The sequence below is a fragment of the Mus caroli genome, unplaced genomic scaffold (genome assembly GCF_978045245.1).
Source record: "Mus caroli unplaced genomic scaffold, Mus_caroli_1 scaffold_10, whole genome shotgun sequence".
Lineage (NCBI taxonomy): Eukaryota > Metazoa > Chordata > Mammalia > Rodentia > Muridae > Mus > Mus caroli.
Window position 1 is genome coordinate 25,315,543 of NW_028227265.1, and position 26,773 is coordinate 25,342,315.

Sequence of the window (26,773 nt, forward strand, 5' to 3'; positions counted from 1 at the left end):
TATCACACAATGTGCACATGTAATAAAACATCCGATGGTATCTTGTAAATAAATAAAATTATGTATCAGTTAAAATAAAAAATATAAATTCTATAAAGCAAGGATCTGTCTGCTTCTCTGCTCGAAGGGTCCCCACGGTCTGGGGCACTCATCAATAACTATAGAATATATAGCCTGACCCTGTTAGTCTGTCCTTGTTCTCAGAACGTGCAAGCCTGTCTCTAGAGTACTTTTGCCTCCCAATGCTGCTAGTTGTCCCACAGTTTATAAAGTGCTCCAGTGTAGCCAGGACAAACCATCTTGGAGCATTTCATGATGATAGACACAGGGAGAATATGTCACTTCCATTATGTGAATCAAGTCTCATGATTTCTTTTGGAGAATAGGATAACCACCCGTCCTAGTTTGCTTCTCTGAGAGAAAACAAACACTGACCAAAAGCAACTTGGGGGAAGAAAGGGTTATTTGGCTTACAGGAGGGAAGACAAAGTAGGAACTCAAGGCTGGAACCTGAGGCAGAAGAAGCAGAAGCAGAAGAACTAAGAGTGTTTACCAGCTTCAGTTCTCTGGCTTGCTCATTCATAAAGATCTGCAGCTCACCTGCCCAGGGGCAGCATTGCCCATAGCGAGGAGGCAAAAAACAATAACAAAAACAAAACAAAACAAAACAAAACAAAAAACTCTCCATCAATTAGCAACAGGAATATGCTCCACAGACATGCGCACAGGCCAATCTGACACAGCCAGTTTCTCAATTTTCCTGAGGTGTTTTTAGTTTGTGTTGCCTTGATAAGAATTAACTAGCCCACAACCCCAGTCCATTTAGATCTCTTTGGATCCTGCCCATCTAAGATCTGTTCATTTGGCTGAATCTGATCAACAGTTACCAACAATCTCACCCCAAGACGCTCTCTCTCTCTCTCTCTCTCTCTCTCTCTCTCTCTCTCTCCCTCACACACACACACACACACACACACACACACAACTGTCGACTTTGAATTTGGAGATTTTATTTGCCTTTGCTAGGTGCCTAGCAAATAAACAGGAAGTCCTGGTAGGGTGATGGCTTTATGTTACAGATCCAAAAGAGTAAAACACAACCCTGAAAATGTCTTTCTTCTTCCTGCCCAAGATGACTGCCAGCATCTTGCCACCTGGAAGAAGTGGAAATCTTCTCTACACGCATTGTAACTGCCCATATACAGTCAAGGCGGCAACATCTGCTACCTGCTTTACAAGTGGGCCTTACATGCTTTTTTTTTCTTATCCCTTTTTTTGTTCATTCAGGGGTGATATTCGTTATGCTTTCCCGAGGGACATTAAAATCCGAACGTTGAAAATGTCAAAGACTGTGACATTTGGGAATAATGGCTTTCATGGCCTGTGTCCCTTACACTGGTTTTTGTGATGATGGGGATTAAACCTAGGAGGGCCCTTTGAAGCCCAAGGACAAGCTTGGAAAATGTCCCCAAGTTGACAAGGTCTACTTGTAGAGTATTTTCGAAGGAAAATACAGGACATCCTGAGTAGGCGGTGCGAGGTGTGGATGGAGCCGGCAACCAAGGAAGTAATCGGATATACTAAGCAGCCCCCGGCATTATTATGCCATCCATTCTCTAAATCTGCTTGGGTCAGGGCCATTCTGCGGTCTGTAAGCGGGGAAATCCTCACTTTGAATCTCTTCGGAGTAGCCTAGAAGGAGAAATACTAGCGGACCCCTTAAGAGGCGGGGCCGGACAAGGGGTGGGGCGGGGCTCCAGGACGCACCGGAAGGAAGTAGGACTTGCACATCAGCCAGGGGCTATGCTGCTGCGGTCGCTGCGTAGTTGGGCTGCCCGGTCGCTGCGTAGCGTGGGCCCGGGGAGCTCCGGGAGCCCCGGGAGCCTCGATTCCGGCGCCGGGCCGCTGTGGGCACCTCGCCGCGCCTGGCCTCCGGGTAACTAGTGCTTTTGTGCCACCTCGTAGGGGCCACACTGAACCCCGCCCCCTCACCTGCTAGTCCCCAGGAAGGGTCTGGAGACTGTGGGGCCCTAATGAACTGTCAGAATCGGCACTTGGTGGGGCCCAAACGCGGCTTCTCGGCCCATTTTTTTTTTTTTTTTAATTTTTATTTTTTTTTGTCAGATTCTTTAGGCTTGGGAGTGGCTAGTTGGGGCACGAGCTGTATTTAATCAGCTCTTAGTGGATGCAGGTGCCTGCGGACCTAGGGTGCCGGTTCAGGCTTCCGACTTTCTCCTCTTGCTGGCAGTGCGGATCTTTCTCTTCTGAAATGGAAGCCAGGTGACATAGCTTTCATTGGCCTCGGGCTGCTGCTGTCAGGTGGATTGGTAGTGTTGCCAGTCTTGGCCTAGACAGCCTGGGTCCCAACCCTTGGAATATCTCAGAGTGTAGGTTATCCCTGGATGCGCTGTGAAGATCCTAAGCACACAATCCAGGTGAAGCGGAAAGTAGAATGTACCACACATGGGCCTGGACCCAGCCTGCCACTGTACAGCGACACCTACGGACCGAACTGTAGAGGGTCCCAAGAATGGCAAACATTTTTTGTAAGCCAGGGAGCAAGCATACGCAATGACTGTGTGGTCATTTATCAGGTCAGCACAGAGCAGAGTGAATAATTGAAACATCGATTTCCTTTCCTTTTTTTAGATAAAGATAGAGAAAATGATAAGGAGAAAAAAGCAGTGGTAAGTTTCTCTTTGCATGCCTCCTCCAGCGTAATTTCTTCCGTTTTGTTTGGTTTTGTTTTTTGAAGCGGAGAACGAAAACAATGGTGCACACAGTGAAAAAACAAACCCAAGACGATATCCAGGGATACAATTACAAATCTCTCTTCCTTCTTGTGGCCCGGGTCCTCTCCCCAGATTCCATCACCGTTAGCCATTTCTTGTGTGTACAGGTGGGAGTGGGGCCTCGAGCCGCATTCAGGTAGTAAGTACTCTTGTTCAGGTGTTTGTGAACTGCCGAAGATGCTGACACTGAGCCATCTAAACGGCTTAAATTGCATCTGTTTGCTTCATTGCCGATTGCCCCGCCCAGATGTGGGGGAAAGTGTGCTTCTCACTTCCTTCTGCTGTCTAGTGGAGACCAGAGAATCCACGAGGGTCCTCAGGGTGGCCTCAGTCAGGAGGTGCTTGGTAGGCAGGCTCTGGGGGATGGGGCTGTGAGGTCAAAGGAAGTGCAGTTTGGACAGGTTTAAATGTTGCAGCAATATTTTGGTTACCACTAGCCCAAGGGTTCAGTTTCTTCCTTTGAGATCATCTCACCCCAGGCTGGCCTCAAACTTGTGACCCTTCTGCTTCAATCCCTCCTGAACACTGGGATTTCAGTTGTGTGTCACTCCCAGTGGTCAGGGCCCGTTTCTGTAAGGGAGCTGAAAGCCTGTAGCTCGAATGGCTGGGGGGAAGGCAGCTGGAGCACCTTGGTGCCTCTGGAGGGTGGAAGGTGTACCCCCTGTACTACTTCTGGGGGGGGGGAGTGGGGGTAGTCAGGAGAAAGACATATCCCTGGGAAGCAGGAGTGACAGACATCACAGGGAGAGGAGGCTTGGTTTTCAAGGCTGGAGAAATGGCTCAACAGTTAAGAGCTCTTGTTGATTTTACAGAAGATTCGGGTTTTTGTTCCTAGCACACACACAACAGCCCACAAACTGTTTAATTCCAATTCCAAAGGATCTGACCCCACCTCTGCTGGTCTTCATGGACACCAGGCATACACTGGAGCACAGACGTTCAAGCAGGCAAACCATTTATACATATAAAATACATCTAAAAAATTAGAGGAGGAAGGTGGTGGTGGCACAGGCCTTTGATCCCAGCACTCGGGAGGCAGGAGACCAGTCTGGTCTACAGAGGGATTTCTAGGACAGCCAGAGCTACACAAAGAAATCCTGTCTTAAAAAACCAAAATAAATAAATATGAATGAATGAATGAGAGAAAGAAAATATGGATGGCTAGTGACATAGAATTGTATTTGTAATTGTTGAGCTAAACTTGCCAAGTCTTGGACCTGTTCTGAATGCTGTCTGGATATGGTCTGATACACCCCTGGGTGCCCAGTAGCAGTTTGTAGAAAGTGGTAGTGTGGAGCCTGGTCTGATAGCAATTTAAGTTCATTTCTGTGTGGGAGGCGCTGGGCTGGAACCATAGGACTTGAGAACAAAGCCACTAGCATTGGGCACGGTAACTTGACAGAGGGGAGAGTAAAAAGGACACTGGTGAATCTAGAAAGCAGTTCGTGAGCCTGGGGCTTTGAGGAGGGAACTCAGGACTGTGCACAACCTTGGGAAGCTTCGATGCCCCCTGAGAGGTAGAGGAGAGGGGACTGTAGTTGTAAGAATGTAGAGAGAGCTGTAGTCTGGCTTTATAGTCTGTCCTTAGATAGTGGAGGCTTGGGAGTGTTCAGAGAAACTGGGCTAGATGCCAACGGCAGAGTCACCAAAGGACTTCACCATAAACTGTGTAATTTTTACTAGTTTATTTTAAGTTTTCGAGACAGGGTCTCACTGTCACCTTGTAGCCCTGTCTGAATTGGAAATCACAGAGATCCTCCTGCTTCCACCTCCCAAGTGCTGGCATTAGTGGGTGTGTCATGTAGCCTTTGAGGAGTAGAAATTGATTTGGCTCATGTTTCTGGAGGCTGGGAAGTTCAAGGTTGAAGGACTGATGTCTGCTGGAGGCTGTGTATGTGCTTCATCCCATGGAAGAGAAGAGAAGAGAAGAGAAGAGAAGAGAAGAGAAGAGAAGACCCACTCCACAGATCATGCCTTTTTTTTTAAATCAGGAACTCGTCCACTGATAACTGCCCTACCTCCTCAATACTACTCCTGAATGCACCTCCACAAGTCATTCTTTATGTATGACTTCTCTATTTGCATGTACACCTGCATGCCAGAAGAGGGCATCAGATCCCATTACAGATGGTTGTGAGCCACCATGTGGTTGCTGGGAATTGAACTCAGGACCTCTAGAAGAGCAGCCAGTGCTCTTAACCACTGAGCCATCTCTCTAACCCCCACAAGTCACTCTTGATAGCGGAGTTCACACAATCTCTCTTCAAGGTCTAATCTCTCAACACTGTTGTACCGGGGACTAAGTTTCCAGCTTGTGAACTTTAGGGGATGCATTCAGATCATAGCACTGCCATGCACTGTGGTCCGATTTGCCTTTCGGGGTGAGATGGTAGAGGATCGCAGCAGGAGACCCGTGGGGTAAGCTGAGAGGTACAGAGGAGTATAGAGGTCTCCCTCTAGGAGTAGGAGAAATGCTACTTGTTTGTCCTTGGTTTTCATTAAACATCCAAATTGATTGGCAGTTCTGTAGGGTTACGGGTGAACATTACTATTGTATTGCTCCTCCCCTGACAGGGTCTCAACTGTGTCCTGGCTGGCCTTGAACTCACAGAGACCACCTATACAACGAGAATGTTTAACTTCCTTTTTTTGATATATTAAATGTTACTTAAAAAGAAAGGTGTAGAGTTGGGTATGGTGGTACAGGCCTGTAATACCAGCATTGAGGAGACTGAGGTGAGAGGTTGGAGAATTTGAAGTTAGCCTGGGCAACAGCAAGACACTCACATTCTTTCCCCAACCCCTCATAAATAAAAGACTTATTTACTTTATTTATATGAGTATACTGTAACTATCTTCAGACAGAAGAGGACATCGAATCCAATTACAGATGGCAGATGGTTGTGAGCCACCATGTGGTTGCTGGGAATTGAACTCATGACCTGTGGAAGAGCAGCTAGTGCTCTTAACCGCTGAGCCATCTCTCCAGCCCACCTCTGTCTCTAAATAACTAAAAAGTGAAAATGAGAGTGGGTGGATTTCCGTCGGTAGTGTGTGTTTAGCAAGCATCAGGTAAGTTCCATTCCCAGCACCAGAGAAAGATGCTCACCCGTGTCAGTTACAGTGGCTGGAGATGGGACTCTGCTTCTGGGGGAGAGTGGGCTGAGCCTCGGCACAGACACAGAACTTTGGGCCAAGCTGCCTGCGTCCTACAGCAGCACAGCCTCCTATCTCTGTAATCTGTTACTTTCTTTGTTACCCTCACATTTACTGTGAACACTGTCGAGGCTGGGACCAGACTTTCCATATGATGTGCTAGGCTCATAGTAGGACTTCAAGCAATTGAAAGACTCAAATCTGAGAAAAGTCTAGGTGGGGAACTGTCAGAAGGCAATGGTGCTGCCTTTGCATTGAGCTTGTGGGTGATACGTATGTGATGACTTAAATTTCTATGGGCAGACAACCCTCATAAAACATTTTTAGACGTCAGGCAGAGGCTGGTGGGGATGGCTCAGTGGGTAAAATGCTTGTCGCATAAGCATGGGGACCCGAGTTTAGATCCCCAGCCCTTGCATGAAAAGCCACATGTGCCTGTCATCCCTGTGTGGGGAAGCAGAGACAGGAGAGTCCCAGGATAGCCTCAGCAGAGACAGGAGAGTCCCAGGCTAGCCCCCAAAATAAGGTTGTGCCGCAGACCCTCTGGGTCCCGTGCCTGCATAAAACAGTTCTCTAGAGAGGACGGCGGAGTGACAGACAGAAACAGACACGCAAGAGAGGTGTTGAATCTGAATGTAATTTTCTGGTCCAGCTTAGACTAATTATAATACAGCGAATATCATCAATAGTAAAACATAACAGATACGGTACATTGAAGTTTCCCAGGTGCAAAGGGAGTGACTGCAAAGTTTACGCTGGGGATCAGCATCCCTCCAGATGCAAGAGGAGTGACTTCAAAAGGACTATGTTTATCTTAGAGATTAGCACCTGCCTGGGTCGGACACTTTAGAGTTAATTGGGCTAGAGGGGTATTAACTCTTTCCTGGCCTCAGGAATAAAGTAGTGTCAAGGACTTTTAGGCCTTGTTAATTCTTATCTATGTCTGGAGAATTCCCATTTATCAGTATAGTAACTTAATTTGCTGTTGGCACGGAATATAGTCTGTAATAAGAATTTCTATCTCAGTGAGAATTCCAGTCTCTTTCTGCAGATAGCTGCTTAATTGGTTACTGAATAGGTTAAACTCCTTGTTGCTATCTGGATCTCAGAACACTGGGAGAAGGCTTTAGCTATGTTAGAATACAATCTTAAAAGGCATTACAATAAGGTAACAGAGTGCACGTGAATCCACACAACAGACTAGCGGTGAGTGGAGGATTGATATTATGATTTATAAAAATTAGGGGAGAAGAATGTCAGACTTCAGGAAGAGAGTTCCTTTTGAAACCCATTGCTTCATCGGTCAGCTTCCCAGCTTTCGCTATGTCAAACTGACTCAACCAAAGTACGTGACAAGGTTGAGAATGCTAGAGGGAGAATCCTGGAGTCTGTTTCTACATGCATACACATGAGTGCATATATGTATCCACACATGTATACTTACAAAAGAAGGATTTGGGCTGGGTGTCGTGGTGTATGCCTGTAATTACAAGTTCCAGGCCAGCTGGGTTACATAGTGAATCCTCATTAAAAAAGAAAAAAAAATTAGAAGCCTTCCTTTTCCAGGCTATTCCATTTTCCTCTTGTGTTCCGATTTAGATGTTGCTTGCTGTAGGATGAGGGGTGAGAAGAGGGTGGGATGCTGGCTGGGCACATTTGAAGTCTACACTTACCATCTCTTGAGGATTTCATGGTGTGCGGGTAGGGGGCAAGTGAACAGTCTGAACAGCAATGAGGTCCTTGTAGTGAACGAGAAAGAAATATCAGCTGCAGAGTGACGTCCAGCTTGAGCTCCTTCTGGGTGCTGTATTGGAGACCTCCAGACATGTTGTCTTCCCATGAAAGAAGATAGTCTTCAGGAAGGAGCTGCCACAAAAGGCCCAGTAGTGCCCCACAGGGCTGCTGCTTGCTCTTCACTATCTCCTTTGGGTTCATTTTTGTATTTACTCTGGGTTCTATCATATGAACTGGCAGGGACCTGGGATTGGAGGATGGCCTTGTATCTGTGGGAAGTGTCACTGTCCATTCTGGGCACTTGCTAAGTTCAGAACTGGAGGTCTTCGGTGCCAATCAATGGTATACTTGGTAGGGAGAGTTTTATATTGGCTGTGGTGAGGTGTGATAGGTGTTATGTGTGGAATGTGACAAGCACCACCTGTCATAAGAAGGAGCCTGTTGGGCCTGGGTGTAAACTTAACCCACCTGCCTGGTTTACTGCCTTGTCAAATCGCCACATATTGGTGGTAACTTCCGGCAGCAGGCTACTTGCTGTATGATAGGGTAGGCACTTTTCTGTGTGACCCAGAGGATGTGTAAGAAGGTTCTGAAGGAGCAACTTATCTTAGATTGAACTGTGTACCTGTCGTGATCTGCTGGAGCTAAAACCAAAATATCGACTGAGGGCTTCTCTGTACAAGTCAGCAGGTTGGATCCTAGACGGCATGCACGTGATTTTTAGTCTCAAAGCCATCGATAAAAGTCAGGTTAAGGAAATGGGACACTTTTATAGCTAACACACAACAGTGTGAAGGGTGGGTCTAGGGAAGGGCTCAGAACTTGACTGGGCAGACAAGTGGTGTGCAGTTTAGGTGACATAGGTGGCAGGGAGAAGGGTGTGTTGGTTTGGGCTGAGGATGTAGTCCAGTGGCAGATAGCTTGATTGGTGTGTATGAGGCTCATAGCTTGATTGGTGTGTATGAGGCTCTGGGTTTGACCCCTAGCTTATTGTTTAAAACAAGAACAAGAGGGACTGGGTCAGGTGTGGATGGATCACATGGGTTTGTCAGAGGGTTCGGCATGAGGGATGCTCTTACTGTGTGGGGGCCTTGGGGGATTCCTGAGGTAGGGTTTTAGCTTACCACTCAAAGTCCTGGCCTGAACTAAGAACCTGGCTATTCACCTGAGCCTAGTTCTGTCGTGTTCCCCGGGTGCTTTATCTCTATGCCTAATGTACATTTGTCTTCTGCCAGGTTTGTATTGAGGGCAATATTGCAAGTGGGAAGACGACATGCCTGGAGTTCTTCTCCAATACAACAGACGTCGAGGTAAGGCTCTTACAGTGGGGTTTGCAGGAACCTGAAACACCTCAGTGGAGTAAGTTACACTGGGCACAGAGACCCCTGTCCAGCAGAAGGCTGATGCTAGCTGCCAGTGAGTTCCACGCCTGATCCGGTGCCTTTAAAGCCTCGTGGAGTGAAGCAGGGGGAGCTCTGTAAGACAGCCCTGATGTTAACATGTCAACATGAAGTCAGTATTAAAGTAATGAATGGACTGTTCACATTATTGTTTGATACTCAATCCCTGGGGCCTGGAGTTCAGTTAGTGTTTACAGCTTTCTCAGTTTGGACTCTCAGATAATGCCCAAGGCATGATTTCTCAACTCTGGATTTTGTTTGACTATACCATGCTGCCAAGGCAGTATACATTCAGTCCAGTAGATCAGTAATGCACTTCAGCTCAGCCTCTTTTCAAGTGAGGAGGCCCATCTGTGGTCAAACTTCAAGGTCATCGTGGCTGCATGTGGCTTGTGGCCCCTGTATTCAGTGGTACATGTACAACACAGGTTCAGGGGGAGTGGAGAGAGGGAGCTCCCACCATTCCTGTCTGAGAAGGGAGCTTTCTGTGTGGGGGCTGCTGATGCAAACAGTATGGATCATCCTGAACAACTGCTTGCTTCTTGGGGAGCTGAGGTTTTGGAATGTGCCAGGCAGTGATAGCCTGTGTAGTTATGCAACCCCTGAGCTTCCAGGCCTCTGTCACCTTCCTTGGTAGACAGCACTTGACATGTGTTGTCACAACTTGTTGCTGGGAAAATTGAGTGTGTGACTCCATTGGGCAAGAATACTTGGGAGCTCTGGCCCGTCTCCCTCCAGGTACATCTCCTCTGCAGATTTGGTGCTGTGACCTCTCATGGCAGTTAATGTTGGCTGTCAGTGTCGGATGATGTCTCATGGATCATCAGCGACCTGCCTTGAGTGGTGACCCTCTGAACAGAACTTGAAAAGTGCTTATATCCTCACTGTAGACCTTGGGGCCAGTTAGCAACAGTAGCCACAGCAGGAGCTAAAATTATCCAAAGCACCGTGTTAAGTGTTTATGGCCTCTCTAATTGATTCCATGCTTATCTGCTTAACAACCCTCTGAGGTAAGCACTGTTATCTCTGCTGAGGTGAGGAAGCAAAGGATAACTGGCTTATAGAATTTATATGGTGTGATAGTTAATTTTAGGTGGCAGCTTGCCAGAATTAAAGACTGCAGCAGCCTCCCCCACTCAGTGTGGTTTCAGTTACCCGAGGTCAACCAGGATCTAAAGTATTAAGTAGAAACTCTGGGATGTATTTAAATGATGCATTGTTGTATGATGTACCCAAAGAGATCTCATCCCGTCCATGTAAGCCATCCTGCTGTCTAGCATAGGGAAAAAATAGCATGGCATGTGTTAGGCTTGTTGTACCTGAAGCTTCAGGCATCCACTGGGGATCTTGCAACATACCCCCAGGAACAAGGAGGCAGTCCTGTGCCTGGGGGGCTGACGAAGCATTACCTCTATACACGTTTAGAGGGTGTTTCTGGAGAAGACCAATATGTAAATTGGCAGCCTGGGACCCAAGCTGGAGACAACCTGTCATGACACAGAGGTCTTGGCCTCCATAATAGTAGAGCCAATCTTGCTAACGAATTTCATCTTGTATGTCAATTTCTGTGTTCATGCAATTGGATCTACCTCTGAGGAGAGTCCTCACCTATCAAGTAGTGTGTGTAGGGGCCAGGCCCAGCAAAGGCTGTGGAGCTTCAGGGATGCTTTCCATGTTTGTCTCCAAGCTGTGAAGAGCTTGGTTGGCTTCACCAAGCCTATTCCCCTCTAGACTGAGCCAGTTTGCAGTCAGTCACAGAAAGGACTTCCCCACCTAGAAGGAGCTGTGGCCGTTCAGAGGGTTCATCCCACCCTTGGTCTGTAGTGCTTGCCTGCCTGTATTCTAGATTTGGCATGCTGTCACACGTTTGCTCTCCTTCCAGGTGTTAATGGAGCCTGTGCTCAAGTGGAGAAATGTCCATGGCCATAACCCTCTGGTGAGTAGTTTGTCTCTTGCACAAATGCCAGCTACCCTGTGAGTGCCTAGGAGTGCGCAGCACAGCCAGTCTGTCCCCATTGTTCTAGCTCATTCAGAGGAAAGGGGAATGTCGAGCCAGGGATTTCTGAGGCCTGGGTGGGTTTGCACGAAGCCCAGGAACCTCCCGTCAGCTGTCTCTAAGGTTCCAAGTGGCTTGGCTTTCCTTGGCCCTTATTCCAGGTCAACAGGTTTCTCGATGAGCCTCTGATTTGGGTTTGGGCTTCACATTACCTAAGAATGGATCCCTGTGGTTTACTCTGAAGCTACCTATGTTCCTTGCCAAGGTGGGGCTAGAGAGCAAGGGACTGTAATGTGCATGAGCCTTCTCCCTCCTACACTCTGAAGGCTTTGTGCTGCCTGCTTGAACAAAGACTGATAGAAAGCAGATGCTACCAGAAGGGATGAAGAAAGGGACTGTGGTCCTTGGCTCCCATGCTATGGTATGGGGTGCTTAGTATTTCTCAGCTAAGAAAACTGGTCATGTAGGTTTAGCTGTGCCTCGCAGTGCTTTGGCAATACCACATGTGGAGTTCATTAGACTCAGGCCTACAGCAGACAGCACTGTGTCTGCTGGAACCCAGCTGCATTACGTAGGCTTTAGTATCCACTTGCTCACTCACTCAGGATTTATTACATACCTTCTATGTGGCCAACACTGCTCCACACTCTAGGACACTGAGCAATTTAATAAAGCCTCTGGTCTCCTGGCCCTAATATCCACTATGGAGATGAAAGAGACAGGTATTAGAATGTGGTGGTGGGTGACGAGAGCTGTGAGGAGAGCTACAGCAGGTGAAAGGATGCTAGTTAGATAAGACAGAAGCTTACAGTTTTAAAATAGGAATCGCACAGAGCTGTGACAGGAATCTCACTGTGTGCATGTGGAAGAAGATGGATTGTCAACCATCTTTTGGTAAAACAGATAACCCATTGCCCTTTATACTTTCTAGAAGCCAGAGAGAACTCAAGGCTTGATATCAAGTAAGACAAGGGTAGTTTTAGATGTCTGAGACTAAAGGAGGCACTTCACAGACCAGAAGTACAGTCTCAGAAGGTCGCATAACAAGTGTTATCCTTACCATCTCTTTATCATCATCGTCATCGTCACCATCAGCAGATATATTTCCACTCCTTTCTGCTGGTTGGAAACACAAGACTGATGCTTGTGTGACAGTTATTGGCTCACTACGCTGGCTCTGTGATGCAGAAAGTCGCCTGTTTCCTCAGTCATCCAGCTTCTGACTTTGCTGAGATTTTCTTTGACCCATAACTAGGAAAGCCTTTAGTTCTCAGTGCTGAGCACCGAGTGCAGAAGTGCAGAAAGGAAGCTGGCATCCTGTCACATGCCTGTGATCTTTCCACCCGTGAAAGATGAGGCAGGAAAACCCCAAGTTCCTGACCATTCTGGTTGTTTACTCACACACACACACACACACACACACACACACGTCTGTGTGCGTGCGCGCACGTGCATATGCACACATACACCCTAGAGAGAGAAGCAAAAGATTGCTAGAGAGCAGATGGCAGCAGGAAGTGCTTTTATCTGTAGGTGACAGAAGATTGAGGGCTGGCCTCTATCTTATCAGGGTAGGTAGGAGAATGCATCTCTATGAAGGCGACATTTGTCAGAAACCCACACGTGAGGGAGGGGGCACTGCAGGCACCTGGAGGAAAAGAGGCAGGTGCCAGGGCCCTGAGGTGGGGGCCTGCTTGGCATGCTTGCAGAACACTAAGGAAGCTTGTGTGCCTGGAAGCTGATTGGCCAGAGAAAGAAGGGTAAGAGACAAGCGGATGAAGGTGGGTTTCCAGGGCCTGTGGTTCAGATGGGGGTTTAGATTTGATTTGAACCCAATGCAAAGTCCCTAGACGGGAGATGTTAGCAAGCTCATTTTGGCTGCTGGATAGAGAACAGACCACAGGGAAACTTAAAGGCCAACTATGAGTGTCTGAGTGCCTTTTCCTCAGGCAGCACATCCTGGTCTGGCTGTTAGTGGGCTCTCTTATAGTTGTGTTCACATCTGTCTCTGTCCACCTACTCTGAGAGTCCTACAACTGTCCTGAGTACATCTCTGGCCTCAGCCCTGCCCCTGTGGTTTCCTGAAATGGCTTTCACGGATTTCTAGACCTGGGTCCTGCTTGCACTTGCCACTTGGACACAAAGTCCTTTGCTTTCCCCCTGCAGAGCCTCATGTACCATGATGCCAGCCGATGGGGCCTCACACTGCAGACGTACGTGCAGCTCACCATGCTGGACCAGCACACGCGCCCTCAGGTATGTTGAAGGTCTCACTTTCAACCTTGCAAACATCCTTCAGATTCATCTCACTAAATGTCCCTTTGGGCCTGTCAGCTGGGCAGGTCCCTCCTGCTCTCCAAAAGGGCGTTGTAGACGAAGGGAAAAATGATCCATGGAGGGTGTGAGCAACTTGCAGAAAGGTGATGTGCAGCCTCTTCCCTGTTGGCCAGAGAACTTTTCAGTTTCAGCAGGCAGTGCCTCCCCAACCCTAGCCTTTTGGGGCTCTGCTTCAGACACCCACGTTCCTGGCTCAGGGCTCCATTCACCAGACTGTGTCAGCGGGGCAGTTTTGCCAATGTGTTCCATATCCTAGTGAGTCTCCCTTCTCCTGTGAGAGGTACTGTGGGGCTGCTGGCAGCCCTGGGCCCCCACATGGCTGCCTTTACTGTCCTCTGTCCTCTAAACTTCAGGATGGCTCAGGTCAGGGTGGAGAGAGACACACAGTGAGTCTCATGGCAGATTTGGCTTCTGTTGTCCTGTTGTCCTCCCTCACAGTCTCTGTCCAGCAAAGATGGAAGGGACTCGTGAGAGGGCTGGGGCAAGTTCTTTAGGGCTTCCTGTACCTTCCTCCTCGCGTGAGAGTAAATCCCTTTTTCCATTCCTTTAGATGTCACCTGTACGGTTGATGGAAAGGTCAATTTACAGCGCAAGATACATTTTTGTAGAAAACCTGTATAGAAGGTACTGTAGCTTGTATAGCCCATCATTTATTAACTGATTTTGTGTATGTGTGTATGTGTATATATATATGTATATGTGTGTGTGTGTAGGTGTAGGTGGGTGTGGGCATGTAGGTGTGAGTGCATAGGTGTGGGTATGTAGGTGTGGGTGTGTAGGTGTGAGTACATAGGTGTGGGTATGTAGGTGTGGGTGTGTAGATGTGGGTGTGTAGGTGTGGGTGTGTAGATGTGGGTGTGTAGGTGTGGGTGTGTAGATGTGGGTGTGTAGGTATGGGTGTGTAGATGTGGGTGTGTAGGCGTGGGTATGTAGATGTGGGTGTGTACGTGTGAGTACAGAGGTGTGGGTGTGTAGGTGTGGGTGTGTAGATGTGGGTGTGTAGGTGTGGGTGTGTAGGTGTGGGTGTGTAGATGTGGGTGTGTAGGTATGGGTGTGTAGATGTGGGTGTGTAGGCGTGGGTATGTAGATGTGGGTGTGTACGTGTGAGTACAGAGGTGTGGGTGTGTAGGTGTGGGTGTGTAGATGTGGGTGTGTAGGTGTGGGTGTGTAGGTGTAAGTACAGAGGTGTGGGTGTGTAGGTGTGGGTGTGTAGGTGTGGGTATGTAGGCGTGGGTGTGTAGGTGTGAGTACATAGGTGTGGGTATGTAGGTGTGGGTGTGTAGGTGTGGGTGTGTAGGTGTGGGTGTGTATGTGTGGGTGTGTAGATGTGGGTGTGTAGATGTGGGTGTGTAGGTGTGGGTGTGTAGGTGTGGGTGTGTAGGTGTGGGTGTGTAGATGTGGGTATATAGGTGTGGGTGTGTAGGTGTGAGTACAGAGGTGTGGGTGTGTAGGCATGTGGAGGCCAAAGGACAACCTTGGGTGCTGGTTCTCAGGAAGTATCTATATTACTTTAATTATTTTTTTCTTTAGGTTTGTTTAGTTGTATGGGTATGAGTGTGCTTACATATGTATGTGTTTCAGGTGTGTTCATGGAGGACAGAAGAGGCTATTAGATTACCTGGAACTGGAGTTACAGATGGTTGTGAGCCATGCGGGTGCTAGGACCTGAACCCAGGTCCTTTGAGATAGTAGCAAATCCCTGCGCCATCTCTCCAGCCCTCCATTGTGCTTTTTGAGACAGGGTTGCTCACTTCTTAGTTATCACTTCTAGGCTAGGCTGACTGGCCAGCATACCTCAGGGATCTGCCTGTTTCTAAATCTCAGTGCTGACATCGCAAGCAGATAGCCTCATGCCCGTGCATTTACATGGGATTTGGCAGCTGAACTCAGCTCCCCATGGTAGCACAAATACTTTACCATCAGAGCTGTCTCCCCCACCCTAAACTATTGCTGGTGGAGTTAGTTGCCTAGTCACCTTACAGATACGGACTACCAACAGTATTGACGAGCTTCGGTTGCTTTATAATGTTGTGTAACAACCACCAACCCACTAGTGACAGCCACCTTCCTTTATTGCCAGGTCAGTTTGGGAGGTCAGCCAAGTGGCTCCTTTTACCTTGGCTGGGCTTAGTAAAATGCCTGGGAGTGGGCTGGACTAGAATGGACTTGACCCAGGTGATCCAGGCAACTCATTTCTCTTCCTCTCAACTGTAATCCCCTCTGGGACCAGAAGCAAGCATAGGCCTTGTCATCTCATGTGTGTGGCATAGGGCAAAAGTCCCAGTGGACACACAGCGGCATGCTTACATTTGTTGTTCCGCCCTTGCCCACATCCCATTGGTCCCATGTCCAGGGATGGCAGGCAAGAGGGCCAAGGGCGTCCATGGCACAATGCAAGCTTATGGGAAGATGGAGATTTGGGATGCGTAGAGCAGTTAGTCTGCCCCGTGCGTATGCTGTGTGTAGCTTCTGTCCTCAGTTATCTAGACAGTTGGAAGGCTTCAGGTGCCCACCCGTACTTAGGGCTCCAGTGTGGGCAGGGCCTAATGTCTGTGCTCAGGTTATTGATGATTTGGGAGGGTCTTAGAGGAAACAGGTTGCAGACTAAGGTCTGAAGTTTCAGCCTTTTCTGAGCTGTTTCCATCTTCATAGCCATGTATCTTGTCCCCATGTCCTTGTCAGTGCTCCATTCTTTTTTTTTTTAATATTTTTTTATTACGTATTTTCCTCAATTACATTTCCAATGCTATCCCAAAAGTCCCCCATACCCTCCCCCCCACTCCCCTACCCACCCATTCCCATTTTTTTTGGCCCTGGCGTTCCCCTGTACTGGGGCATATAAAGTTTGTGTGTCCAATGGGCCTTTCTTTCCAGTGATGGCCAACTAGGCCATCTTTTGATACATATGCAGCTATAGTTAAGAGCTCTGGGGTACTGGTTAGTTCATAATGTTGTTCTACCTATAGGGTTGCAGATTCCTTTAGCTCCTTGGGTACTTTCTCTAGCTCCTCCGTTGGGGGCTCTGTGATCCATCCAATAGGAATACTTCTCCTGGGCATACATCCAGAAGATGTTCCAACCGGTAAGAAGGACACATGCATGCTCCACTATGTTCATAGCAGCCTTATTTATAATAGCCAGAAGCTGGAAAGAACCCAGATGCCCCTCAACAGAGGAATGGATACAGAAAATGTGGTACATTTACACAATGGAGTACTACTCAGCTATTAAAAAGAATGAATTTATGAAATTCCTAGCCAAATGGATGGACCTGGAGGGCATCATCCTGAGTGAGGTAACACAATCACAAAGGAACTCACAGAATATGTACTCACTGATAAGTGGATATTAGCCCAAAACTTAGGATACCCAAGATATAAGATACAATTTGCTAAACGCATGAAACTCAAGAAGAAAGAAGACCAAAGTGTGGACACTGTGCCCCTTCTTAGAATTTGGGAACAAAACACCCATGGAAGGAGTTACAGAGACAAAGTTTGGAGCTGTGACGAAAGAATGGACCATCTAGAGACTGCCATATCCAGGGATCCACCCCATAATCAGCTTCCAAACACTACACTAGCAAGATTTTGCTGAAAGGACCCTGATATAGCTGTCTCTTGTGAGACTATGCCGGGGCCTAGCAAACACAGAAGTGGATGCTCACAGTCAGTGCTTGATTCTTACTACCTCTTCCTGCCCTGACTTCTTAGGCAGTCCTGACACTTGTACAGAATGTTCCTAGCTTCCCAGACCCCTCCCTCCCATCACAGCTGTCCTTATGGTTCTGCCTCAGTCCTTCTCGTGTGTGTGTGTGTGTGTGTGTGTGTGTGTGTGTGTGTGTGTGTGTGTGTGTGTCTGTGCCTAGTGCCCATGGAGGTCAGAATAAGGCAGGCATTGGATCCTCTCAGACTAAAGCTATGCACACAGCTAACTCCATTTCCTAGGTGGAAGTAGCAAACAGTTCAAGTCAAGGGATAATTATCTACATCTTGCTAGTGGGGCAAGCAAGGTGTGCGGAATAGTGAGAGGCTCCGATTTCTCTTATTCAGGTCACCCCTCAGGCACCACTGAAGCCCCGCCTCTCTCCACACTGGCTTTACTCATGCCCTCCATTACCATACTGAGCAAGTCCTCTTGTACTGAGGCCACCCAGGGCTCTCCATGTTTATCAGGCACCTTCTGGTTGAGGACTGTGATGTAAATGAGGTCCACCAGAGGGCAGCCACTACAGGGGTTCCTGCATCCCTATGCCTTAGCCCTTTTCCTGCCGGGGAGGCCCGGCCTTCTGTCCTGGGAACAAGACTGAGCTCTGAGAGTTGTCCTTGGATTGAGGGTTTATGGTGCAGGGTTTCCTCTGTGTTGCACTCAGCCTGTGGGTTCCTGAGGTTTCACACGTGGGACCTGAGGTTTTGCTGGTTGGGTTTTTACAGTTCTGTGGTAAAGAGTCCCAGGTTTCTGTCCAGGTGTAGAGTGGAGCAGCTGTCAGCCAAAGGCTTTCTGTTTTGACAGTGAAAAGGGTTTCGATCAGAGCTTCAGAGGACCAATGGGAGAAGGGAGTTTGGGGTTCTTATACGGTCACTCTCCTCGTAACTCCAGCATGCCCAGTGCACCGGGGTATCACAGGGGGTGCTATAGAAAGAGGAGATTGTCTAGAGCTTTCTGTCTCCTGTTCCCATCTCATCCTGCTCTATGAGAATTAGTCACCAAAGGTAAAAGGTGCTGAAAAAACAAAGAGGCTGATAGATCCAGGACTGTGCAAATTGCAGTTTATTAGGGACTTGGGGGCAGAAGCGTGTCTTGGGTGACAGCAAGATGGAGGATGGATCCCAGCACCCTAAAGCAGGGAGGGAAACGTATTTATTCAGGCTGGCAATTGGATAGGTACCCAGCTTTTCTTAAAAACAAAACAAAACAAAACAAAACTGTCAAGGCAAAAATGCCTTTAATCCCAGCACTCTGGAGGCAGACGCAGGTGGATCTCTGAGTTTGAAGTCACCCTGGTCTACCGAGTGAGTTCCAGGACAGCCAGGGCCACACAGAAAAACTCTGTTTTGAAAAAACACCACTAAATAAACTGTCAATGTGTTCTGTGTTAAGCAGTTTGGGCATCAGTGACCAGCATACATCACCCTTGATAGCTATCTGAATATCTTTATTTGCTCTTTAGGGCTTGAAATACACGCCAGGTTCTCATGGTGGATAAAATAGAGTTATGACAAACATGTATATGAACTGTCAACTTGTTGTTTCCCGCCTGAAAGCTCTGTAGTTCTGTAGTGCAGAACTAGCTGTAGAGGTATCCTTAGCCTGTATTTGGATGAAAATGTCTTGGTTCTTACCTGTGGAAGCTCAGCTGGGCACTGGTATGCTTCCCCACTTCCTGGGATGCCCACAGCTTGCTAATGTGCAGTGGTGGAGAGCCCTTTCATAGACAGGGGTCTAGTCATGGCTGACCTGGCAGTGCCAGGTTCATCTTTTCCCCAGGGATCCCTAGACCCTTTGCTGAGGATCTGGAGGTGGGGGCCTGGCTTTGCAATCTAATTGAAAGTCTGGGTTTCTGGAGAAGCCCACAGACATGAATTGGTGTTCTACATTTCCTCAAAGCAAAATTTCTCCGTGTTTTTGACTTTGGGATCTTGAACAAGTAACTGCCAAGGAGAGACACACCTCTTCCGGTGAGGTAGGAAGGCAGAGTGAGCACAGTCACACCACTAGCAGTCCGAGAGCTTTGTGCGGATTGCTGAAGAGGAAGGTCAGCCCTCATGCTGTCCTCAGAAACAGGAACTGAGCTGTGTGCACTGGGCTGCGATGCAGAGCTAAAGGTGGCACAGAAGCGTTATGGCTAAAGAAGCCACACAGGCAGTTGTGTAGTAAGCTCTGTGGCTGAGGAATTGAGCAAAGGTTTTACAAGACTGCTTGGTCTTCCTTTCCTAAGGTCAGGGGTAGAAGAATGGAGTGGGCGCAGCTGGGAACATGGCGTTGACTCACCTGGCACATGCGAACAATGGGCAGGTCCTCCCCACCTTCCCACCCAGAACCAGAACCAGGAGGCCAGGCCACAGAAACACAGGGATCCAGGTTAGCCCCTCAGGGAGGACAACAAATGCAGTGGAGAGCAGGTGGGACTGAGGGCAAGGCTCAGCTGGAACACAGGGCTAGAACAGGAAACAGTGTATTTAAGTATCAGGTTTCTGTCTTAATTTGTTTGAAAGAGTGTGTCATTGTGTAGCCTAGGCTAATCTGGAACATGATTGGTGTCAATCATGAGATCCTCCTGCCTCAGCCTCCTAAGTGCTAGGATTACAAGCAGGTGCCACTACAACCAGCCTTTGATTTGTTTTTTTGAGCATCAGGTACTTTCAACTGAACTAAATAGAAACATGGTACAAAGTATGGTGAACAGTAGGACTGTCCGTGGCTCAGCTAAGGAGTTGAATTGGACTCTTTGTGTTTTGGTCAGGGTTACTATTGCTTAATGAACACCATGACCCATAGCAGTTTGGGGAAGAAAGTATTTCACTCACAGTTCCATGGATCAGCTCAGCATCAAAAGCAGTTAGAACAGGCAGAAACTTAAGCAGGGCAGGAACCTGGAAGCAGGAGCTGATGCAGAGGCCATGGAGGGGTGCTGCTTACTGGCTTGCTCCCAGTGGCTTGCTCAGCCTGCTTGCTTATAGAACCCAGCATGTATGTGTGCTCATTATACACAAGTGTGGAGTCCAGATAAGGACACAGTCCCTGCTCTATTACATTTATACCTTCTTCTCTGAGACAGAGTCCTTGACTGAACCAAAGCTTGCTTTTGGTTAGACTTGCTGGTCTGGGAGCTCTATCTGTCCCAGCACTACAGGGCTGGGTTTAGAGGCACAGGGCCATGCCTGGCTTTTTTTTTTTTTTTTTTTTTCTTTCCTATGGGGACTTGAACTCAGGCACTAATGCTTGCAGAGCCGGCACTCTTATTTCCTGAGCCTTCTTCCCAGCATTGCTTTTTTAGTCTTAATATTTAAACTGTGTAATAGTGCCGCCTCACTCTTGTTCCGAGCACTGGTACTTTGCTCAAGTTTAAAAAGTAAAGAGCCAAGGAGGAAAAGTCTACAGTCTGCAGCTCAGAGAGAAGCCCTGCGAGCATTTCTGTGTATCTCTTTTCAAATGTGGACATATGTTTTTTGTGTGGTTGAGGCATATGCATACAATTTAACCTCCTGTATCCATTGAGCAGCATCAAGTACAGAGCCTTTTCCCTGTCTGCATATGACTTTCCTACATCATCCTTCAGCTACTGTGTGCTTTTGCTGCAGAGATAGATCAAGACTTCATTTCTCACAATGCTGAACAATGGTGCATGGCAAGCATCCATGAGCATTTTCACAGAGAATGAGTTCTAGAAGTGAAAATGATTGGCCGATCCACTCCCAACTTGAATGATGTCTCCACGAGTAGAGGGCAAACTAAGATGCTTTTGTCTCCTTGGAGTTCATTCCAAAGTAGTCTCCATCCGTCACTGCCATGGCCAGCTCCCATCTCCTAGTGGTGGAAGGTCAGACAGACAGATGCTCAGGGTCCTGGCAGTACCACGTGGGCATCATCTGTGGACCACACTATGCAACATGCTCTTGGTGCTGCCCTTTCAAACAAAAGCCACCCCTTAGTCCTTTGGGGGAATGACACAGCACATGGGTGAATACAAACCTTTGACCTCTGATTGCAGTGGGAAGATGCCCGAGGTTGACTATGCGATTCTGTCTGAGTGGTTTGACTGGATCGTCAGGAACATTGATGTCTCTGTTGATCTGATAGGTAAGACAGTCTCTCTCTGTCCCCTACCCTGGGCACAGCTGGGGTATACTTGGGAGGTTCCACCTTGGATTGACAGCAGGCAGGGACACTTGTCACCTGTGATGCCTTCTCTATCACAGCTCCCCAAGGCAGGCAGCATTTAGGGGGTTCTTCTGCCCATGAAGGAACTCTGGAAGTTCCTTAAACTTCCATCTTCTGGGTCATCTACTTCTAGGGGCTCCCATTTGTTCTGTTTTGATGGCTTTTCAGTATTGTGTGGGAGGGACAGAAGTTGAGTAGTGGCTAAAGCCAATGGCTTGCCAGACCCTGTCTAAGAATGGAATTCCTTTAAGCTTCATGATGATACTGTGGGGCTGAGGACAAGAAAGGGGATTGGGGCCTGAGGGTCAGGAATCCTGTTGGTCCCACAGACTGAGCAGGCTTGGTGAGGCTCCTGCACGCTCCACCCCAGCCCTGTGCTGCCCTTGTCTGCTTCCACACCAGGAGCACAGCGCTCAGTCGCTTGTGGTTTTACTTCTCAGTTTATCTGCGAACCACTCCCGAAATCTGCTACCAGAGATTAAAGATGAGGTGCCGGGAAGAGGAGAAAGTCATTCCGATGGTAAGAGACCAGAGCCACCTCTACCTCATCCTGCCAGCCCTCTCCCCTCCCCCACCATGACACTATCACGCTCATCTGGAGCAAAACCCAGGAAGTACGACTGAGGCAGCTCAGGCTTCCTCTATGGCTTTGGAGTCCTTGTGGGTCCCAGGGCCACTTTACTTCCTGTGTTTCCTGACTCAGGCCTCTGCACCTCCATGTACACACACACACACATACACACACACACACACACACACACACACTACACGTACACACTCACACACACAATACATGTACAGGCACACCCACCCACACACCCACTGTGTATATACTCATTTGTTCTGTACAGTAGCTTGTCTTCACACACGCACATGCATGCTCTCACACCCCATGGACTTAGACAAATGTGCGTTTGCATAGTAGCTTCTTTTCTCTTCAGCTGTGATGTCACTTCCCTGGCCTTCCTTACATTGCCCCTAGGCCGCCTATGGTGATAACCCTCAGAACAGTATATTGACAGAGTTTGTTCCCATTTCTCTTTACACCATAAACACTTTTAGATTTTGGTCTTATTTCTTCTGTCTTCAACATGTGTCCTGGGGCCTAGCACCTAGCAGTTGCTTAGTTAATACTGGACTGAGTGTGAGTACTTTATGTGCACAGTTGTCCTTGAAGGATAGATAGGGGCAGGCTCTTTTGGGACATCATGGTGCTCTGAATTTAAGATGAGGTGGCGCACGCCTTTAATCCCAGTACTTGGGAGGCAGAGGCAGGCAGATTTCTGAGTTTGAGGCCAGCCTGGTCTACAGAGTGAGTTCCAGGAATGGCAGGGCTACACAGAGAAACCCTGTCTCGAAAAACCAAAAAAAAAAAAAAAAAAAAAAAAAAAAAGAAAAAAGATGAGACCTGAAAGACCGGTCTGATCCGTAAAGCTCAGCCAGGTTTTGTCCTCGACTAACAAAAGACATCCCAGCCATGAAGGCCTAGGCCTTGCTCTGGGCACTTTGTTTGAAATTTCAAAGACAGGAGTGATAGAGGATGGAGCATTGTGGGCTGTGCTGTAATGAGGCTTGGCATTTAGAAATGCCATGTCTGGAATCCTTCCAAGCTGTTATCCAAGGGGTTGCCAAGGTCTTTAGGACAAGCTTGGCTCCTAGTACCAGGGGGAGTTCAGTGGTGGGTAAGAGGGCAGCAGCATGGTTTGTGGGCCAGCTTCTGGGATGGAGGGCAGAATGTTGCTGGCTGAGTGCCTGAGAGTGCGTGTGCTCAGGGCTTCCCAGAGTGGCGGTAACAATGGCGAGGGTGGGGGAGGGGGGGAGGGTGCGTCTGCCACACCGGGCTTTCCACGGGAGAAGTCCTTATGGCCTGGCAGTCTCAAGTGCTCTGCAGGGAGGGTTTAGTAAGAGGAAAGGGTTGATCAGTCCAGGAACACCTGTCATTGACCCATGGTGGACCTGGGTCTCCTAGGAGAAGTGGCAGGAAATGAGAGCAGCCAGGTTGGGAGGTGTGCGGTTAGACTTGGCTGGGGGAGGACCAGTGGGTGGTTGCGGATGCACTGACCATTTAAATCACCGGCTGGTTCCACAGGCAGGCTGTTCATGTCACTTCCTAATAGTCCTTGAGAATTCTGCCCCACCCTGTCCCTGTGAGACCCTCCCCACAGCCCTTGTGTTTCCATGGCAGGAATACCTCCATGCTATTCACCGCCTCTATGAGGAGTGGCTGGTCAACGGGAGCCTCTTCCCAGCTGCAGCCCCTGTTCTGGTAAGTCACTGTCCCTCCCAGAGAATGTCACCTGGACAGAGACTCAGAGGGACTCAGACTTGAGGAGGCTAGTTATTTTAGTAACGTGTCGGACTTAGCATCACCACAAAGAAGTGCTCAGTTACTCTGGACCTGGGTTTGCATTTGGACCTTTGGGGGTGATGGTTTCCGTTCTTTAGTGGGTGACACGGAGCCCATCGTCATAGTTAGGTGACTGGGTATCTTCTGAAGGCATCTCAGTGGTTGTCCTTAGTTGTCACACAGTGGTACCTCAGGAGCTGCTGAGGTGTAAAAGTGCCACGCTCCTGCTGCCTCCGAGCTGCAGGCCAATGTAGGAGTGCTGGTGTGTCCTACCTATCCATATGTCCTACTGTGTGTCTTGTGCCCCAGTGTGCTCTTCCTGAATTTCCTCAGGCAGGCAGGCGCTACTTGAGGCTGTCTCACATCCAGCAGGTGATCTTGGGCTTTTTTTTTTAATGCCCTTGGGCTGTAGGCCACAGAGACATCCTGGTGCTAAGAGACAGGTGATAAGGGACACGTCACTGTGGGAACTTTCAGAGTTTATTTTTTCCTTCACTGTGAAAAGCAAACCTGAGGGGGCTGGGAAAATGGCAGAGTGGCAGAGAACTTGTCTAGACCTTGGAGTCCCCAGGTTTAGCCCCCAGCAGAGCCCCAACTCCTGTCTCGGTGAAAAGAAAAGGCATTGTTGGTGGGATGTGGAAATCTGGTTGAGAGTGTCAGTTGCCCTGGAGCCAGAGTGTGTGGTTCTGACTCTCTTGGCCTCTCAGCCTCTTGCCTCCCCAGTGGGGATGGAGATGGCTAGTGCAGCCTGTGACCTGTTTGTTTTATTTCCAGGTGATTGAGGCTGACCACAACTTGGAGAAAATGTTAGAACTCTTTGAACAAAACCGGGCCCGGATATTAACTCCAGAGAACTGGAAGCATGGACCCTAGGACTGAGTGATCTACAAGACAGCACCAGTAACAACCCAGCCAGGGCCAGGTTAGCTGCTAGGAGCATTTGGAAGAATCTACTCTTAGGAGGGTCTGTTATCTAATCAGATCTATTTTCTCAATGGTCTTTTCACTGCAGTACAGATGCTTGCAGCACACATCCCTCCTGGTGCCCCTCCTGGTGGCTTCCTAACGCTGAAGCCCTGTGTTAAAATCACTGACTGTATCCCTGGGGTTGTTCTGGGTCCTCTGCATCAGGTCACCTCATGGGTGAGGGAGCATTCTTCCATCCCAGGCAAGGATTTGAAGCCCAGAGAGGTGCGGGGACTCGTCAAGCCAGATCATTGTGGAGCTGGGACCATTCAGATACCTGGTTTGGGCTGCCTCCTCCTAAGCTGTTCCCCACAGCTCTGCTGCTCTGAGCATCAGCCCCCGCCTCTGTGAGAAGAGCGGACAGTTTGTGAATTCCATCATCTTTCAGTACCGGGCCAGTTCAAGGAGACCAGACATGACTAGTTGTTGGCACGCCTCTCTTATTTGGCATGAGCCCAGGATGTCCTGGTATGAAGGTACTGTGACCTCTATCCATTCCTTTGTCACCTGGACCTTGGTGTCCACTGGGGAATCCTGGAGTGTCCTTTCTTGGTGCCAGAATCCTTGATGATGAGGTCCTTCCCAGACTCTGCCAGTTTCGTGTCATTTTGTGTCAGAAAAAAGGGGGTTATGGGACCTGGACACTTTACCCTTTGCTGAGCGAGGCCAAGGGCAGCCAGCTGAGCTTCCAAGACCCCATCACTCTCTCCTGTCCTTGTGTGAGGAGCAGTGTCCCCTTGCTCCAGAGAGAGTGACAGTGGCCTTAACTCCTTTGAAGTGTTTTTCCATCTGAGCAGATGTCATGGACCTCAGAGCATGAAGAAGTCATCTCTATTGGATCAGAAAATACCTTAGCTTTGCTTAGCCATAACTGTGCACTGAAGTTGCAGCTGTTACTTGAACCATTGTGACCAAGAAAGGCCGACCATTCCTTGGGACAGTGAGAGTGGAAAGTCATGGTTTGCCAACAAAGACATTTAAAGCCTTGCTGCTCTTGACATTCTGGAGTGGATGGAGTGCATCTGGAAAAGACTGGACACAGATGGTACAGGGGAACGATGGCTGTAGACCCTGGAGAAGCACAGCACGGGCTGGGGAGGGGGCTGCAGGGAAGCCCTGCTCCCCTGTTTAGCTGCCTGGGAGCTAGAAAGAGGGCCAAGAGTCCAGCTCTTGGTCCTTTCTGTTTGGACCAATTCTTGGACCCTTTTGGTAGTATGAAGAGTAGCATCCAGGGAGATTGTCCATCTGCACCTGCAGTCCATCAATGGATAAACCTGAGAAAGGCAGGAACTTTGAACCAGCAGTCCTGATGGGGGCGTCTTTAGTTAGAATTTGCAACTGAACAGTCTAGTACTTGCCCTTTGCTCTACCAGAACACTTGTTTTGGGGAGAAATGTGATGTTTCTCTTTCTCTCTGTTAGCCAATAAAATTCTACAGCTAAGCCCTGATGTCAATTCATTTTCATTCATTCATTCATTCATATTTTCATTAATTCTCATTCACATTCTCTCCCTCCCTCCCTCCCTCCCTCCCTCTCCCTCCCTCCTTCCCTCCCTCCCTCCCTCCCTCCCTCCCTCCCTCCCTCTCTCCCTCTCTCCCTCTTTCCTTCTCTCCCTCTCTCCCTCTCTCCGTCTCTCCCTCTCTCCCTCCTTTGAGTCAGGTTATATTTTATAGACTGGCCTGGCCTTGAACTCTCAGAAGTGTTTTTGCCTCAGTCTTTTGAGTTACAGGGATGTGGCACCATGTCTGGCTTGTGTGTTCACTTTTGAGTTGACCTTTTCTTTTCTTTTTTTTTTTTTTTTTTTTCGAGACAGGGTTTCTCTGTATAGCCCTGGCTATCCTGGAACTCACTTTGTAGACCAGGCTGGCCTCGAACTCAGAAATCTGCCTGCCTCTGCCTCCCAAGTGCTGGGATTAAAGGCGTGCGCCACCACCGCCCGGCTATTTTCTTTTTTTATTGTTATGTGTTTGGGTGTTTTGCCTGTATATAAAAGTATGCCTGGTGACCATAGAGGCCAGAAGAGGGCATTGGATCTTTTGGGACTGGAGTTGCAGTTGTGGCTTGCCATGGGGATGCTAGGACTTGAACCTAGGGTCCCTAGAAGAACACCCAGCATGCTTAACTCCTGAGCCATCTCTAGCCCCATGTGTTCATTTTTCAAA

The 26,773-nt window shown here is 48.5% G+C and overlaps 1 protein-coding gene across 4 annotated transcripts; it reads left to right on the forward strand.

Annotated features, from left to right (window-relative positions):
• Positions 1-1,789: 1,789 nt before the first annotated feature.
• Tk2 (thymidine kinase 2) lies at positions 1,790-26,051 on the forward strand. 4 transcript variants are annotated; one of them, XM_085843671.1, is made up of 10 exons: positions 1,790-1,936; positions 2,650-2,687; positions 8,918-8,992; positions 10,965-11,018; positions 13,245-13,334; positions 13,966-14,039; positions 21,127-21,215; positions 21,737-21,816; positions 23,462-23,562; positions 24,418-26,051. In XM_085843671.1, exons 1-10 carry the CDS (start codon positions 1,804-1,806, stop codon positions 24,419-24,421), a joined length of 738 nt encoding a protein of 245 aa, XP_085699797.1. In that variant the 5' UTR covers positions 1,790-1,803; the 3' UTR covers positions 24,422-26,051. The 4 variants fall into 4 exon arrangements, with proteins under 4 accessions (XP_085699797.1, XP_021025309.1, XP_021025311.1 ...); XM_021169650.2 differs by having other exon boundaries at positions 23,482-23,562; XM_021169652.3 differs by lacking the exon at positions 2,650-2,687 and having other exon boundaries at positions 23,482-23,562.
• Positions 26,052-26,773: the final 722 nt, after the last annotated feature.